General features: G+C 42.2%; 2 protein-coding genes and 1 long non-coding RNA gene across 3 annotated transcripts in view; all 3 read right to left on the minus strand.

The window, feature by feature from the left end:
• The window catches only part of ARFGAP1 (ADP ribosylation factor GTPase activating protein 1), a 280,382-nt gene that overhangs the window by 77,652 nt on the left and 188,144 nt on the right, over window positions 1–14,586 (minus strand). The gene's annotated exons all lie outside the window — the stretch shown is intronic.
• Window positions 476–6,052, minus strand: BIRC7 (baculoviral IAP repeat containing 7). Its single transcript, XM_061361287.1, has 6 exons — window positions 5,354–6,052; window positions 3,720–3,819; window positions 3,367–3,445; window positions 2,072–2,174; window positions 1,155–1,226; window positions 476–693 (listed from the first exon to the last, which is right to left on the minus strand). Exons 1-6 carry the CDS (start codon window positions 5,871–5,873, stop codon window positions 491–493), a joined length of 1,077 nt encoding a protein of 358 aa, XP_061217271.1. The 5' UTR covers window positions 5,874–6,052; the 3' UTR covers window positions 476–490.
• On the minus strand, window positions 8,667–14,585 carry LOC133216643 (uncharacterized). Its single transcript, XR_009726681.1, has 3 exons — window positions 14,328–14,585; window positions 13,435–13,506; window positions 8,667–11,736 (listed from the first exon to the last, which is right to left on the minus strand). It is a non-coding gene; the product is annotated as an uncharacterized LOC133216643 (long non-coding RNA).

The following is a 14,586-nucleotide window of genomic DNA, read 5'->3' on the forward strand; positions in this document are numbered from 1 at the left end:
CAGTTATGCAGATTTGAGTACTATTGAAGCATTCTGTCAACTGTTGACAGTTCAACAAGGGTGGGGGGGAGACAGCAAAGAGCTCAGAAGGAAAAGCTAAATTCTCCTTCCCACATAATACACGGAGACTAGAACACCCATGAGCAATGGAACTCATTGTGTATAAAGACACAGCCATTTGACTCAGACTGGGTGAAGGAAGGCACCAAAGCTAGCAAAATAACCTCTGAACGACTGCTAAGCGAGTGAAAAAGAACCAGAGTCTACTGAAACCAGCCTCTGATTTCAACACAGAGCGGGGATTCATGTGAGAATGCAAGAATTTGGAGAAGGAGAATCCGTCAACAAAAGCTTCTTTTTGGAGGACAAAAGAAACCAGCAGAATTTTTCTGGAGCAGTCCTACAACAGGATTAGCACAACTACAGCAAATGAGCAGCTCTTACTAGAAACACTGCGCATACATAGGAGGCACATTTGATACATCATGGTTCAGGACATGAAAGTCCTCACTCTGTCCTGGATGACTGCTCTGCAGATAGGACATTTCCTCAGATTGAAGGCACATTCCCTACATGCTACCAGATGGCCACAAGGAACAAACACAACTGAGGCATCTTTGTCCAGGCACACTTTGCACATCCTCTCCTCTTGCAGGCGTTGGAGCTGTTTTTCCATGCTCAGCCGAAACTCATCTTTCCCAAAAAAAAGAAAGAAAAGCCCAAGCTTTAGTATTTTAGCAGCCCCAAAGGGACTATCCTGACATCTTAGGCAGTCACACTGCAAGTGGCTTAGCACTTCACTTAGAGACTGACTTAAGATGGCAGAAGTACCTCTCACACAGGCTTTGTTTAAGCTGTAAAGCTACAGCTATTCTAGAGTCTGGTTTATCTACACATGATCTGTCTCTGCTCAGTCCAGCAACATGTTTTACCACCGTGTGTAAATTAGCCTGATAAACTGAAGTTTTAATACAATTTTCCATCACAGTGGAACTCTAAACCCTAAATAAGGGTCTCTGCTCAGTTACCATTCAAGTTTGCACACATTTCCCTTCAGCATTAAAATCAAATATAACGATCACTAATACTACTACTAGAAAACCCATCCCACTGTGCCTAGGCTCAATTTCACCACCACTGTCAGCCCAGTGCACCTGATTCTCTCTGTTGCACAGACTGCATTTCTTCTCTTGAACTTGATGCTTCAGCATCTCCCTGAGCAGCACCTGTATAACCAGGAAAGAAGATGTCAGTGCTGTTTACAAAGAGGAAATACTCTTGATTTTAGTAGCCCCTTTACTCTGCTGTTAGCTTCACACAGAGCCTGGTGAAGGTGTTCTCTGTGGTGCTTCCATCACTATGCACACTTAACCTCCCTCTACCAAGACATGCCCACATCCTAGTTTCCTCAAAGTTGGTTTATCTATCAGACAGCAGGAGCCATCAGCTGCTCAATCCTGCTCCTGTGCTACTATTTAATCCCACTTCTGGTTTGTGGAAATTTGTTTGGGGGTTTATTTTTCCTTTAGCTAAAGAAATAGCAGACCGTGATATAGAGACAGGAGCTTTGCAAATCACACTTTCTACCAGAGAAAGCCTGTGTGCAACTGCATCTTCAAATAAACTTCACTTGGCTGACTCCACAACACAGGTAAGACAGACACAGATAAGAACAACATATATTATCTAAACAAATACTGCTATTTTTGATTAAGTAACTGATTCAGTTTTAGATAGGGTCAGAATACTTATCCAAGAGGTCTTGCTTCAGGCAACTGCATCAGGAGTGAAATTGCACACAAGCTTCCTCTCTGTCTGCTACAGCAAGCCTAAGGGCAGCAGAAAACACTGAGGCTATCTATACTATAGCCCACTGCAGGCAGATACAGTTACTGGTAACTCCAGTAATCACAGCTCCCTCAAGTTTCTTTAAAGCAGAACCTCATTCCCAGCCTCTCAAACAAAGGCAGGCTTCTACTCTTAATTCCAGTTTAGGAAGAGAGGAGGCAGACCCACAAGGTGAAGTGAAACAGAGGTTAAGCACTCCCAGGAATGTGGGTGTGAGGCATACCTCTGCTCTCTGCACTGCTGCTCTTCACCCTGACTTCCTGAAGCACATCAGCAGTCAGCTCAGACCCGGAGACGTAGGAAGCCCCAGTCATCATGTGTTTATTCTGCAGTACCTTACACATGCTTAAGAGGTCAGACCTCAACTCAGTGAGATAAGAGATTATGAGAAACTCATCCAGGTAGTGAAGAGCCCGGTCCATCAAGCTCTCCAGAGCTTCTGTAAATCAGTGAACAGATACTTTAACAAAAAAGGCTGAACTTTGAGGAAAAAGTATCTGAAGTGTGAAGCTGTTTTAAATCAAATGGCATTAATATGATCTGGAACATTCCTCAAGCTATCTACATAGCTAGAGCAACATCCAGATTTAGTTTTTACTTCCAAACACAACTCACAAGAAAGTCAAAAGGAATTTCATCAAAGGCAATAAACTAGTTTTGGATGGTTTATTCTACTGTACCAACGAACCAAGTCTCCCATGTTTGGCCTCTGTCTAGAAGCCTTATCTTTGTTTTCACATCCCAGAAGTCTCAAAATTGCTTTCATGAAGATGAAGTGGAACATCCCAATTGAAATACCTCCTACCTCATATCTAGCTCAACCATTTATCAATAGAGACAGAAGCAGGAAATTCAACTGTCAGCCCACTCAAAGGACTCAGTCTTTAAGCTCATCCTCTTGGATAGGTTTTCAAGAGGATGAGGACTATCAGTTTTCCACGGTTATGGAAGCCAAATTTCATCTACTTCAATTCCCAGGAACAATTGATGAATGCAAATAATCCCCAGGATCAATACTTTCATGAACAACCAGACTCCAGCTGTTCCCTGGTCTCCTAACAAAGATGTTTAAAATGCTGTGGTGTGAAAGACTATAGATAGACACAACATCAAGAGTATGTACAAGTCAGGAAGGTTAGGCAAGCACCCAAAAACCACATGACTAGAATACGTGTTGGTTGTCTTAGACTAAGAGGTCTCACAAGAACAAGCAGCTTTACTTTTGTGCTAGAGACCATTTCCTAAGAAATAAACTGAAACAGCTTCTAGAACATCAAAACATCTCACAAACACCATGTATACAGAATGCATGGGGGGGGGGTTGAAGCAGGACTACACCACTCTGAACAGAAGACACCACCATGCCATTACAGCACTGACCTTGGTAAGCGAGTAGAACTTTTCTAGTCTGAGCTCTGAAATCTCTCTGAAAATGATAATCACAAAAGAAGCATGGGTTTAGAACTCCCCCTATTTACCAAATCCCCATATCCACTACACACAAAAGTCTTGACTCACTGGAACTTGGGTGTTAGAAAGGGACTCCTGAACACTGCTAACAAAGTCTCTCCCCCTTGACTGCAATAAGAATTCACACCTGTAAGCAGAAAGATTGAAACACATTAGTACAGGATATCTCAAGCAACAGGAGTTTGAATTTTAGAAGCAAAGGGTGCTATCAGGTTATAAGCAAGCTTCTATATTCATTAAAGATGATGGGTTTTATGGGTTTTCCCCACTCCATACATAAAAAGCAACAGTAAGAGGCTCATAATTTCCCCCCTTCTTATGAAGGAAGAAATCAGTGTGGAACACATGGCATATCTTTTGGTATTGCAAAAAGAGACATTTGTCAACCAAACCTGACTTACCCTGGAAACAATCTGGCATGCTCCTGCCAAGGATCACTTTCAATCTGCCAGTTCCTCACACCTCCATTACAGCAGAAGCACCTCACTATACCATCTTGTCCTGAAAGAGACATCTAGAGATTATTTGACATCCGAGATGCTGTATACTCTACTAGCCCTGGATGAGAGCCTGGGGAGGGATTCAACACAAAACACAAGCTACTGGACAGAACAGATGAGCACATCACACTTCACCAACACTGTGCAATTTGATAGGGCAGGAAATCTGATGAGAGTTTGAACTCCCAGAGCTGCAGCTGGTTCAGATGATTCTAGAGCTGGGTCACAAGCTAACAGGCAGCCTGCATGTGAGCCCCACAGCTCCCATGTATGCACACAGCTATCCAATCCCTTCATTTAGAGATGTAATTAATTATAACTATACTCATTTCCTCACCACAATCTGCCATAACCAGCAGCAGGCATAGCCCGAAGCAATGAAAGCCACAGTTAAGCGCTACCTACAAATGACCTGCCTCAAGGGCAATGGAACAACAACATCAGTAAAAGCCACCACTGAGTCTGAGTCACAGACATGGTTTTCCAAACACTCTCACCTCAGAGCACAGTTCGGCTTAACTCAAGTGCTCAGTTCCAGAGTTCTGCTCAAGTGACCACAGGGGAGTGCCTTGTCACGCTGCTGCTGCCTAATGAGCCCCCAGGGTCAGGCTTGTTGTGCTTCAACAAGCATTCAAGGTGTTCAGGATGAGGAGGTTGGTTTCTGCCGAGGCATCTTTAGTTTATGCACCCTGCCTGTCACTTCCTTCCACATCTCAGGCTGATGTGTAAATACAAACAGATTCTTCTATACAGAAGTCACACAGAAATATCACTATATCAAGCAGCTTTCAAAGAACTGAAGGGTTCCCCCAATATATAATTGCAGTCAAGCATTAATGTCCTGCAAATATTTCCTCTGACTGGTCAGTGCAAGGACAAGCACTTCTACAAACCTGTTATCTAAGCAGCAAAGCCTTCCCAAGGGTAAAAATAATGATATACTGATATTCAGATGCATATGATAAGCATTGCCTATTTTCCTCATAAAAAGGACCTTTGCCATATAAATCCAGGGTTCTTACAGCCAGTGACAGCCAAATGGTCTGACTTCCTTCAGGTCTGGGTTTTTTGAGAAGGATTCAGTTAAAGACAAAGCTTACACAAATGTTATGGTTTAAACACAGCACTGCACCAGCTACCAAGAAGGAGAAAAATGACTTCTATTGCTGAACCCAGGACAACAAAACATACCAAGCGAGTGCTTCAAGTCCTTTTAGAAGTGCAAGTAACAAATAGGCTCAATAAATCTTAAACCACGCATTTTTCTGCCAGTAAAGAACTGTTTAAACCATGCAACTTTATCTACTCCTGCTAGTTAGGGAATTGATTTACCAGTGGGCCCTTCAGTACCCAAACAGGAGTTAACATAGTAGTAAATTCTACACAGGCAACAAATGAAGCAGCATAGGCTGAAGGAAGGATGGGCTAACTATGCTACACACACTTGCAAGTACTTGTACGAACAATAAAACACAACAACAATTTTAAAAGTTAACTTGGATCAAAGTTGAACACATTTTTGCCAGAGCACCTACCTGTGTAAAAGAATCCTGCTCTAGCTAGCGCCCGACAATATACAGCACAGTATTGTGGGCAGTTCTGAAATGTCAGTAGTCTTGCCTCCTCTGTTACCATTGCTGGGTATTCTGGCTCATGGGGCAGGGCTGCCTCCTCACTGTCCATCCCCTGCAAAAGGCTGACGACCTGCCCATCCACAGTGTCAATGGTTTCCTGGAGAGGCAGCATCTCTTGGTTCCCAACAGCCTCACCACAAACGAACTTACAGGAAGGGAAGAATTTCCGGTGTTCTGCCATTGGGCAGTCACCAGGTGCCCAGTCCTTCAGGATACCACTACAGCAGAAACACCGTACTTCATCTCTTGGACCAACATAGAAAAAGCCAGCCTTGGCCAAATCTTGAGCGGATACAGGTGAGGTTGATGGCCACTGCCGAAAAGTCCCCAGTCTTCTTGCTTCATTCCTCATACTCCTTTTAAACAGATGGCAAGAAGCATCCCTGGGCACTGTCTCCTTTGCTGGTCTCCTGTCCCCCATGTTCCTGTTCTGAAAAACAGGAGGAGACAAGCCAGAGCTGTCAGCTGAATTCCCAGTGACAGGCAACACTCACCCTGTGCTATTTGTTTCTCATCCCCATGCATATTCCAGAAAGCTCCTGGTCTTGACAAAGCTGAGCTTGTTTGGGAATTGCAGCCCAATGAGAGGTCTGGTGCTTCTGTACTTTGCTGAGCCCTCACTAGTGTCTGAGGGGAAGAGACCAGAGCTTTCTAAGCCCCTCTGCCAGCTTACAGGGGAGATGTGTGCAGGAACAGAGAGGGCAGAACCTGTGCTTCCCCCCACTTGAGCCAATTCAGCTTCTGGCATCTATCTGCATGATAAATCCTCAGCCCTTTGCTCTGCCTTTAACATTAAAAAGGCTTTGCCTTCCCCCCCCATCCCAAAACCAGGTTTAAGCAGACATGCCATAACAAAGCAGGAAACAGCCACACCCAAACATTACATCACATCTTAATGTTGAGCTTAAAGCCAAACACTACACAGAGTATCAGTCCATTTTTCATAATCTTGTGATCATTAAGCAGCGAGTATATAGAAACAACTCTATAGAGAAAGAGCTTCTCCAGGATGCAATCTGAAATAATTCAGTCCAGTTTCTATGAGGAGGTGCCCTTAAGTCAACAATAAGACATTTCCTGCCTGTTCTGGTTCTGTGCAAGAGAGTGACTTAAAGAAGTTACGACTGCAGTTATCCAGCTCTCATTCTACTCAAGGTAACAGCCAAGTAAACCAAGTTGTAACTATTGCTTCTAGTCCTTTCTAGGTTTAATACACTTTCACAGGGCCATGCAATTACACAACAGTCAGGATCAATTTAACTAATGACTCCAAAGGAATTCCTCTGCAGTGAAGTCACTGCACATGTGATTAAGTGGTAGGTGCAAACAAACCCAGTTTTTTAACTATGGGCCCTGAAAAAAAATCCCTTACCACTCAACTCAATAGGTCAATTCACCCAAATGAAGCACTACATACCAGTTATAGAGCTAAGCATTATAAGCACATAGACCCAAAATATCACATAGGCAAATATACATATACACAAATAATATATACACACTCTTCAGATGTTATTCAAGCCTGGTGCACCACATAGTTGCATAGGTAGCTACCTATAGCTAACTCTACAGAATAGGCACACTGTAAAAACCAATCTGTATAGCAGCTACTCTGCAGTAATCACAGTCAGAGATATTAAGTGGCTCTCAGGCCAGTAGCATCTCTGAAGTACTATTTCTCTTAGTTAAGTACTGCAGTACACTTGTGGGGGGAACTCCCACAGCATTTTAGTTGCAAGGCCTGAAACCAGGGTTAAGAAATCCACCCTCTACAGGTACTACTACATGGTTAGCAAGATGTTAAAAGCAAGCTTGCTCAACCACATGCCTCTCACAGTAAAAGGCAGCAAGGAAAAGTTCAGTAGCAACTCAAATTTCGTTCTATCATCATAGCTACAATGACAGGAAAGGAAGGCCCTAAGAAGTTTTAGAAACCATGCTTTAATACAATAGCTACTCAAGAACTATTACACTGGCATTGAAACATATAGAAAAGAAAACCCATTAGTCTCTGATACACAGCAGGATTTGCAAGCTAAGCAAGCTTAGAAAGATGCAATATTTCAGCCTGCACTGCAGATTTTGATCTCAGAACACAGAAGCAGAGAGACTTCATCAGGTACAGCTCCAGAGCATTAGTGTTGCTCTCATAGGCCCTAATAAAACTAAAGCGTTAAACTGTAAGAAATGCCACTTTCCACCTCAACAACTGAGTTCTTAGTCCCCTACCACTTAGTAAATGGACATCAGAGCAAACTTCACAGAAAAACACAAAGAAAGTAAAGAAGTCTTCACACTTCAGAGCTTAACAGCTGAACCAAGTATTTTTAAAGTAAGAAATGCAGCACAAAGGAAAGATATCTTTATGAAAAAATACATGATAGTTTGCTTGCAATGAAAGCATTCACATACTCTATAGAATACGCATTAACTTGACAAACAGGGCTCTCCAAACCAAACTGATACTTTAAGCAGATACACTGCTTCTAGAAGCCAATATTCTTCTACAACCATTACTTACACCTACATAGCAATACATCATCAAAGCACAAGAGCTAATATCAACAAATCCCTAAGATTAAGGGAAAAAACAAAAACAAAAACCACCAACAAAACAACCACTGAAAGCATTTACCTGCAATATGCAAAAAAAAAAAAGGCACAAAGCACTTCCAAGCTCTCCTCTCAACAAAAAGGTACTCTTCCTCAGAGAAGCTGTAAACCCCTCTAGGACACAAAAGATCCCAACTGACCCAGAGGCCATTTCTAGTGCTTCGTTTTCCCCAATTGGTTGGGGCTGTGCTGAAATTCTCCATTGGCTGAAGAGCTCAAATGTCATCATTAGCAGTGGGAGTCACCAGGGAGTATCCTGGATCAATTCTGTTGCCTTTGTTTTGGGAAGGAGTGCTCTTTTGCAGCTTCACAACTTGAAATCATTATATTCCTTTGTCTCCCTGGGGTCCCAATTCAGAATGAAGGATTTGAGGGTTAGTTCTGAAAGTTGTAATTACTTAAAAGTATGTTTTCCTTTACCACTTGTCTCCCTGAGAAGATGCGTGTATCTTCTACATGCTTGACAAAATACAAGTTTGCTTTGCTACTGTAAGAACACAGGTGGTTTGTGTTTGCAAGAAGTGATAAATAAGGGCTTTTCCTTAAAGCAAGAAGCTCCAGGGCTGGTTTCTCACAGACAAACCTGTACCAACGTTTTAATTAAAAACAAATACTGAAACTTGTTCAATTAACTCTGTTTTATCAAAAATCCCTGAGCAGCAGAGGGCAGTGCTCATATGCAGAACTTGGTCTTGTAACAAGTGAGTGTGGTTCTTTTTTGCCTGTAATGAGTTTATATTTAATTGTACATTATCTCCTGCTCCACAGATCTTGTGCTTTATAATGTTATATTGGTTGTGCAGGAATGGATCTGAAAAATATAAGATACAGAGTTAAAACCTCTCTTACAGAAGTTGTCTGGGGCCTCTGCTGAGGGGTTCTATTGAATCACCTGTTAGTAGGTAAGTGATTGATAGTTCTGATCTTGTGAAGCATTTTACAAGCAATACTGCTTACAACCACTTGGAAATCAGGAAGCATCAACCAGGAGCTCAGGACTGATCAGTAATGATGACCAAAAGCACCATCATGATGCCCCTGCATGAGAAATGTAGTAACTTTGACATTGCTGAGCTCCTTTCAGGCATAACTGGAAACTAACACTAAACAGTGAGTTGAAACTCTAAGGAGAAAGGAATGTAAATGTTATTAATCAATGTTTGCTAATATCAGCATTATTCGAAAGGAAAGTGATCAATAAATACAAGGAGGATAGCTGGGGGCAGCATTATAAAGAGCTTGAAAGGGTTGAAGTGACTGAAGTCCCTGGAAAAGCTCCAGCAGAGTTCAGCATCAATAAGCTTGAGGTTCTACACAGCTGTAAGGGGATGAAGTTGCCCTGTGTGATTTAGCTCAAGGAACACTATTATGCTTTCATCAATAAACTAAGAGTGAATAAAAAATTCCTGAGGAAAGTGGCTTTTATAACAGGGTTGATAAAAAAAGGTGTCAGTTGGCATTACCAAAGAAGCAAAGAGGCTGGAAATGCAACTAGAGATGCCACAGCTTGCCATTGCTGCAACTGATGTGTAAGGGGATTGGATATCAAGGACACTTACGGCATTATTCCTATTCCTACTTGCTCATTACCACTGTCAGGACAAGGATCCATCTTTGAGAATAAAACATTCAGGCCTGATGACAGAATTGCTCTCAGACTGCAAGAGAGCAGACAAAATCATTACATCTGTAGCCACAGAAGTAGGTGACTGCTGCTGTTTCTCCATTTAAGGCCTTGCTTTTCCTCTTCTAGCTGCCTCTTCCCTGTCTGTTGTCCTTCATCTTCCTTCACACTGACTGGCAGCAGCGCAATGCCTGCACTCTGCAGCCCTGCTAAGAGCTGCTGGCCTTGTCCTCTTCAACAATAAAACCTGTAAGAGTGTCTCTGTGGAAGCTGCCTTCAGTGCAGCCCAAAGGGAGCAGAGCTCATCGTTCTCCACTGACACAAAACTCCAGGGCACTCATAAACCCACCCCTGTGGGCAGTGATCCAACCCAGTGAATAATGATAACCACATTAAAAAGTGACTGGTCACACCAGAGACGAACAGAGTCATTCCCTTAGGGCAAGGAAGGCTCACTTTGCTTTTTCCTCCTGCTCAAGGTCCTTTTACTGCAAAGGAATGCTGCTGTACATCTGAATGGCTCTTCCATACCTATGAACGTTTTACTCCTTGTGCTTTACTCAGTGGATTTGTCAATAACAGTGACAAATTTAACACATTATTAATGATTTAGTGCTCCAACCATTGGCAATCAGTAAATCAGGAAGCCTGAAAAATGTTGCTATGAAGTAAATACACATACTATTCATATATACTGCCAGAACTGATGCACAGGTGAGTAACAGATCTATGTTTTGTAAGGTGATGTCCTAAGGACTCAAATCTTTCAATCTCCTCCCCTAATTTTTTCTTCTGACCTCCATTACCGCAGCATTTGGTCTATGTATTGTGATAGGAATAGCATTTGGTTGCTTTGTGGTGGTTTATGTATTGTAATAGGAACAGCTAAATGTAGCTGGCAACATGATTCATGAAAGTGCTTAAAATCAAATACTATTAATATACCAGCCCACAGGAGCAGAACACAGCACGTATCAAAAGAAATATCTGCAAAGCATAGCAGATATGCCAAAAATCAATAGAAGAACCACCCTTAAAATCCTGCTGTGATCTGAGAAAAAGCAAAGTAACATTCTGGTTCCTTGGAAGGAGGAAAATGAAAGTGTTTCTGCCACAATGCATTACTGTGTTTTAGATTGTTCATGACTTCACAATTTCAGTGTCCAGCTTATTATACAAAATCTTTCTGCTACAGAAGGTAGAGTGGGTTGAAAACTGGTCAGTGCTTTTTTAAAATGCAACTGTTTGTAGTAAACAAGTTTCATTTTATTGGCTTTATTTCATACGGCTTTTGGAGCTGAAAAATCTGAGAGTTTCTTATTCAAGGGTCATTTTTTCTCTTTATTTGGTTTTCTACCCCTTCTTGCCTTTGCCAGTGAACATCACGGGGAAAAGACTAACGGATGTTCCACCATTCAGCCATTAATTACCTTTAAAGAAAGATTTGTCAGGCATTGTTATGACTCTAATGGAGCTCGTCCCACTTTTTAATTGCTGGAAAATCAGCCATCAAGAAACATGGAACATCTGATTTTCCAATAAAATTCTGCTACAGTTTGAAATGTGTTTAATTGCAGAGGGATGTGCATGGCTGCCTGAGTATTGCTTGGACAAAAGGCAAAGATCTGTTCTTGAGCTACTCACACTAGCAATCATCTGGTTCTCTCCATGCAGATTGACTCAGAATAGGTTTAGTTTGTCTCTGTACCAATAATCAATAGTAAGATTGACAGATGAGGAAGAAAGACAACAGTGAAGGACACTGCAAAATGCTGAAGTGAAAAATGGGTGACTGTATTCTAATGAGTAGCAAAGACAGACTCACAAAGACCTTACGATGTAATGGAAACTACATGATAGCAGCAAGAAAGAGTTGCCAATGACGAAGATCAAGGAGACACGGGGGAGTCCTTGTGATCAGTTGTTGCTCTGCTGAGGTCCTTGCTACAGCTTTTCAATGAAGTCATCTTGCAAAGCACAGCAGGGACAGCGATGGTATCAGCTGGTATCTGTGCACAAGCCATGCTCTCTGCATATGATTTCACTTCTTCTTCTTATGTTTTCACAATGTGTCAGTGACATGAAAAAAAGGAGAGAAGAAGAGACACTATGTGTGTCTGCCTTTGTTTTTCACCCTGAAATGATGGAAATCAGTGTTGGCTCCTTGCTTTGGTTACATTCCACGGAGGTGTGAGGTGCAGCAGGGAGATGGTTCCAGCATGGCAATGTTTGATTTTACTCACTTGCTCATAACAGAGGGCTGCATAAAATCCCTGTAAAATCTAAATTAAAACCCAAAACAAACAAAAAGAGTATTCTGTAATTTACACATGAAATCCATACTCCTGAAGTTTCAGAGTGCATTAGCAAAGGAAGAAAAAGATGCCCATAACTTTTTCTTATACTAGATCATACCACCTTATTTCTCTCAACAGAGCCAAAACCAAACAAAAACCTGTGTTATCCCCTAGGTTACAGAGTCACACTCCAAGAGTATCTTCAGTTGGTATAATTCTGAATATTGCCTTATCTATATGTCATTTTATTGGGTTTCTTTCTAAAAGACTGTGATCTTGTCAGTGGACAGACATGATCATTTTTAAAGTTACCAGGGAGAAGCAATAACTCACATTGTCCTAATGCAAAAGAAAAAGATATTCCCCAAACCATAGCCTTAGGCATACGTATATTGATGTGCCTGACATGCTCTGTCTTTGACTCTAAAATAATGGGTACAGCCTAATAGCTGTACCCCACACCTTAGGATGCTGAAGCAAATCCAGTTCTAGCATTCTGCCCACATACACTCATGGCTTGGATGATTCATAGTCACATAGTTTCTATATCAAGACTAGTGAACATACACAATCACATGGACTTCAGAGCAGTGCCCATCACCCAAGAACCCAGGACAAGCCTTTCCCTTCCAGGCAGATCTTCCACTCCCTAGGCATGTTGCTCAGATTTTTCTCTCATTTGTTTTGGAAGCACTGCTCTATGTCAGCCTTTAAGCTCATTCAGGGACTCTCAAGAGGACACATCTGCTTTGTCCATAGCTATAGCATATGGCAAATAGAATTAAGATAACACAAACCAATTATTACTTGATACCTAAGCCACACAAAGCATCCCAGGTGCTGAGGATTAATGCATTCCTCTTTCTTCCTTCTCTCTGGATGACTGAGCAGGAAAAGGACAAAAGTAAACAGTCCATTTCACGTATTTTATTAGAATAGTAAATACAAATTCAAACCAACAAGCTCCAAACACGTGAACACAGGGAAAACTCTGCTTTTAACTGCATCTAAGGACAGGATGATTGCATTGTTTAGTACCTTTTGTGAAGATGAGAATTTGCCACTTTTTACCCCCCAAATTAAGCACTGAGGTGGTCTGAGTAAGATTTTGTGACTTTCTGGAACTACTGTTTGGTATGGCGGAGTCTTAACTACTTTGATCAGGACTCTAGTTAGTTGTGAATGCAGTAATGAGACTGGATACTAGCAGCACACAAGTTGGTACTAAGCCTAGTTTGGGTCTCAACTTATTACCTCAGGTAATCACACAATATATAATACACATGTTGAAAGCCTGATTTTGATTCATCTTTCTCTCAAATACATTTATAAATTGCTCATTCCTAGAAAATGTAACTAGTGCATGTTTGTGTCAAGAAACTAAACCAAGAGGTGTGTTCAAAGCCGAAAGAACTTACCAAACTAAATCTCTGCAGGTATTTTGATACCTTCAAGAGACATTCAGGTTTCCAGCCAATTTAAGGACAATTATTCCCATTCTCCAAGCAGATGTCAGATACCTATGTAACATGTTAAAAGATAATCTCAGTGATATATTATTGATGCAAATGATGTTACAAATCCTTTTACTGCATCAATTTCCAAAGGAGTCAAAAGAAATTATGTTCTGCAAATTGCACTGAGCTGCTGTCATCCAGTACCAGTGTTGTGCAGAAGCACTGCAGTGATATTTTCTTGTGTTGTGGTATAAGAGGCTCCCAGTGCACCAAACTGTCACTGAGCACTGAGTGAATTATAACGTACTATGCTTGTAAGTCAGCAGGACAGCGAGGCCTCCAGGTGTTACCATAATACAAGGAAAAACACCTTGACTGTTGTTTCAACACCAAACATTTCCTTAGGCAGAAGCTCTTCCCTGTGAGGGTGCTGAGGCGCTGGCACAGGGTGCCCGGAGAAGCTGTGGCTGCCACATCCCTGGCAGTGCTCAAGGCCAGGTTGGACACAGGGGCTTGGAGCAAGCTGCTCCAGTGGAAGGGGTCCCTGTCCATGGCAGGGGCTGGAGCTGGATGAGCTTTAAGGTCCCTTCAATCCAAAGCAGGCTGTCAACCTATGATTCTATGAAAAAAATCCCTAACAACCCACTGTGTACAGGGGGGAGAAATACAACCAGTAATGAGGTAGAATTCAAAGGCTAGAAATGAAAGAGAATTGCTTTCAGTTAATCTGATTTCTCCTTAAGGCAGCCCTTTCCAAGTGTTACAGACTGAATTTGGGCATAAAGCAGCACTGGATGGTTACACCTCGGGCACTCACTGCTGGTTCATTTCCTTCCTCCCTCAGAGGGGCACACATGAAACTGAACAGACTCCCTGAAACTTACAAGGCTACTTCATGGCCCTGCCGAAATAAACATGAGCTCTGCTAACGGGTCCAAGATAACACTTAAACTCTGCAAAACACCAGCTATACGCAAGGCAAAAGGTCTTAACCTCACAAAGTGCCGCCAGCATCCAGGCTGCTTGAGACCCTCTGCCAGAGGATCCCAGTCGCAGCTACCGCGGGCTAGGGCCCGATCCGAGCCGCCTTCGGGCTAACTGTGAGGGGAAGACCGGCCTCCCTCACCGCCTGCGGCCATGGGT

Source organism: Neopsephotus bourkii, unplaced genomic scaffold, assembly GCF_033783945.1.
Source record: "Neopsephotus bourkii isolate Nb327-2 ecotype Australia unplaced genomic scaffold, CSIRO-AGI_Nbou_v1 NB_1060, whole genome shotgun sequence".
Taxonomy (NCBI): domain Eukaryota; kingdom Metazoa; phylum Chordata; class Aves; order Psittaciformes; family Psittacidae; genus Neopsephotus; species Neopsephotus bourkii.

Excerpts from the sequence above, each read along its gene's own strand:
- BIRC7 (XM_061361287.1), bottom strand. The coding sequence starts at position 5,873 with ATGGGGGACAGGAGACCAGCAAAGGAGACAGTGCCCAGGGATGCTTCT. Across the intron at positions 2,175-3,366 it reads TTTCTAACACCCAAGTTCCA|AATAAACACATGATGACTGG; the intron begins GTGAGTCAAGAC and ends AAGGTACTGCAG. Across the intron at positions 694-1,154 it reads TGTGCAACAGAGAGAATCAG|ATGAGTTTCGGCTGAGCATG; the intron begins GTGCACTGGGCT and ends TTTTTGGGAAAG.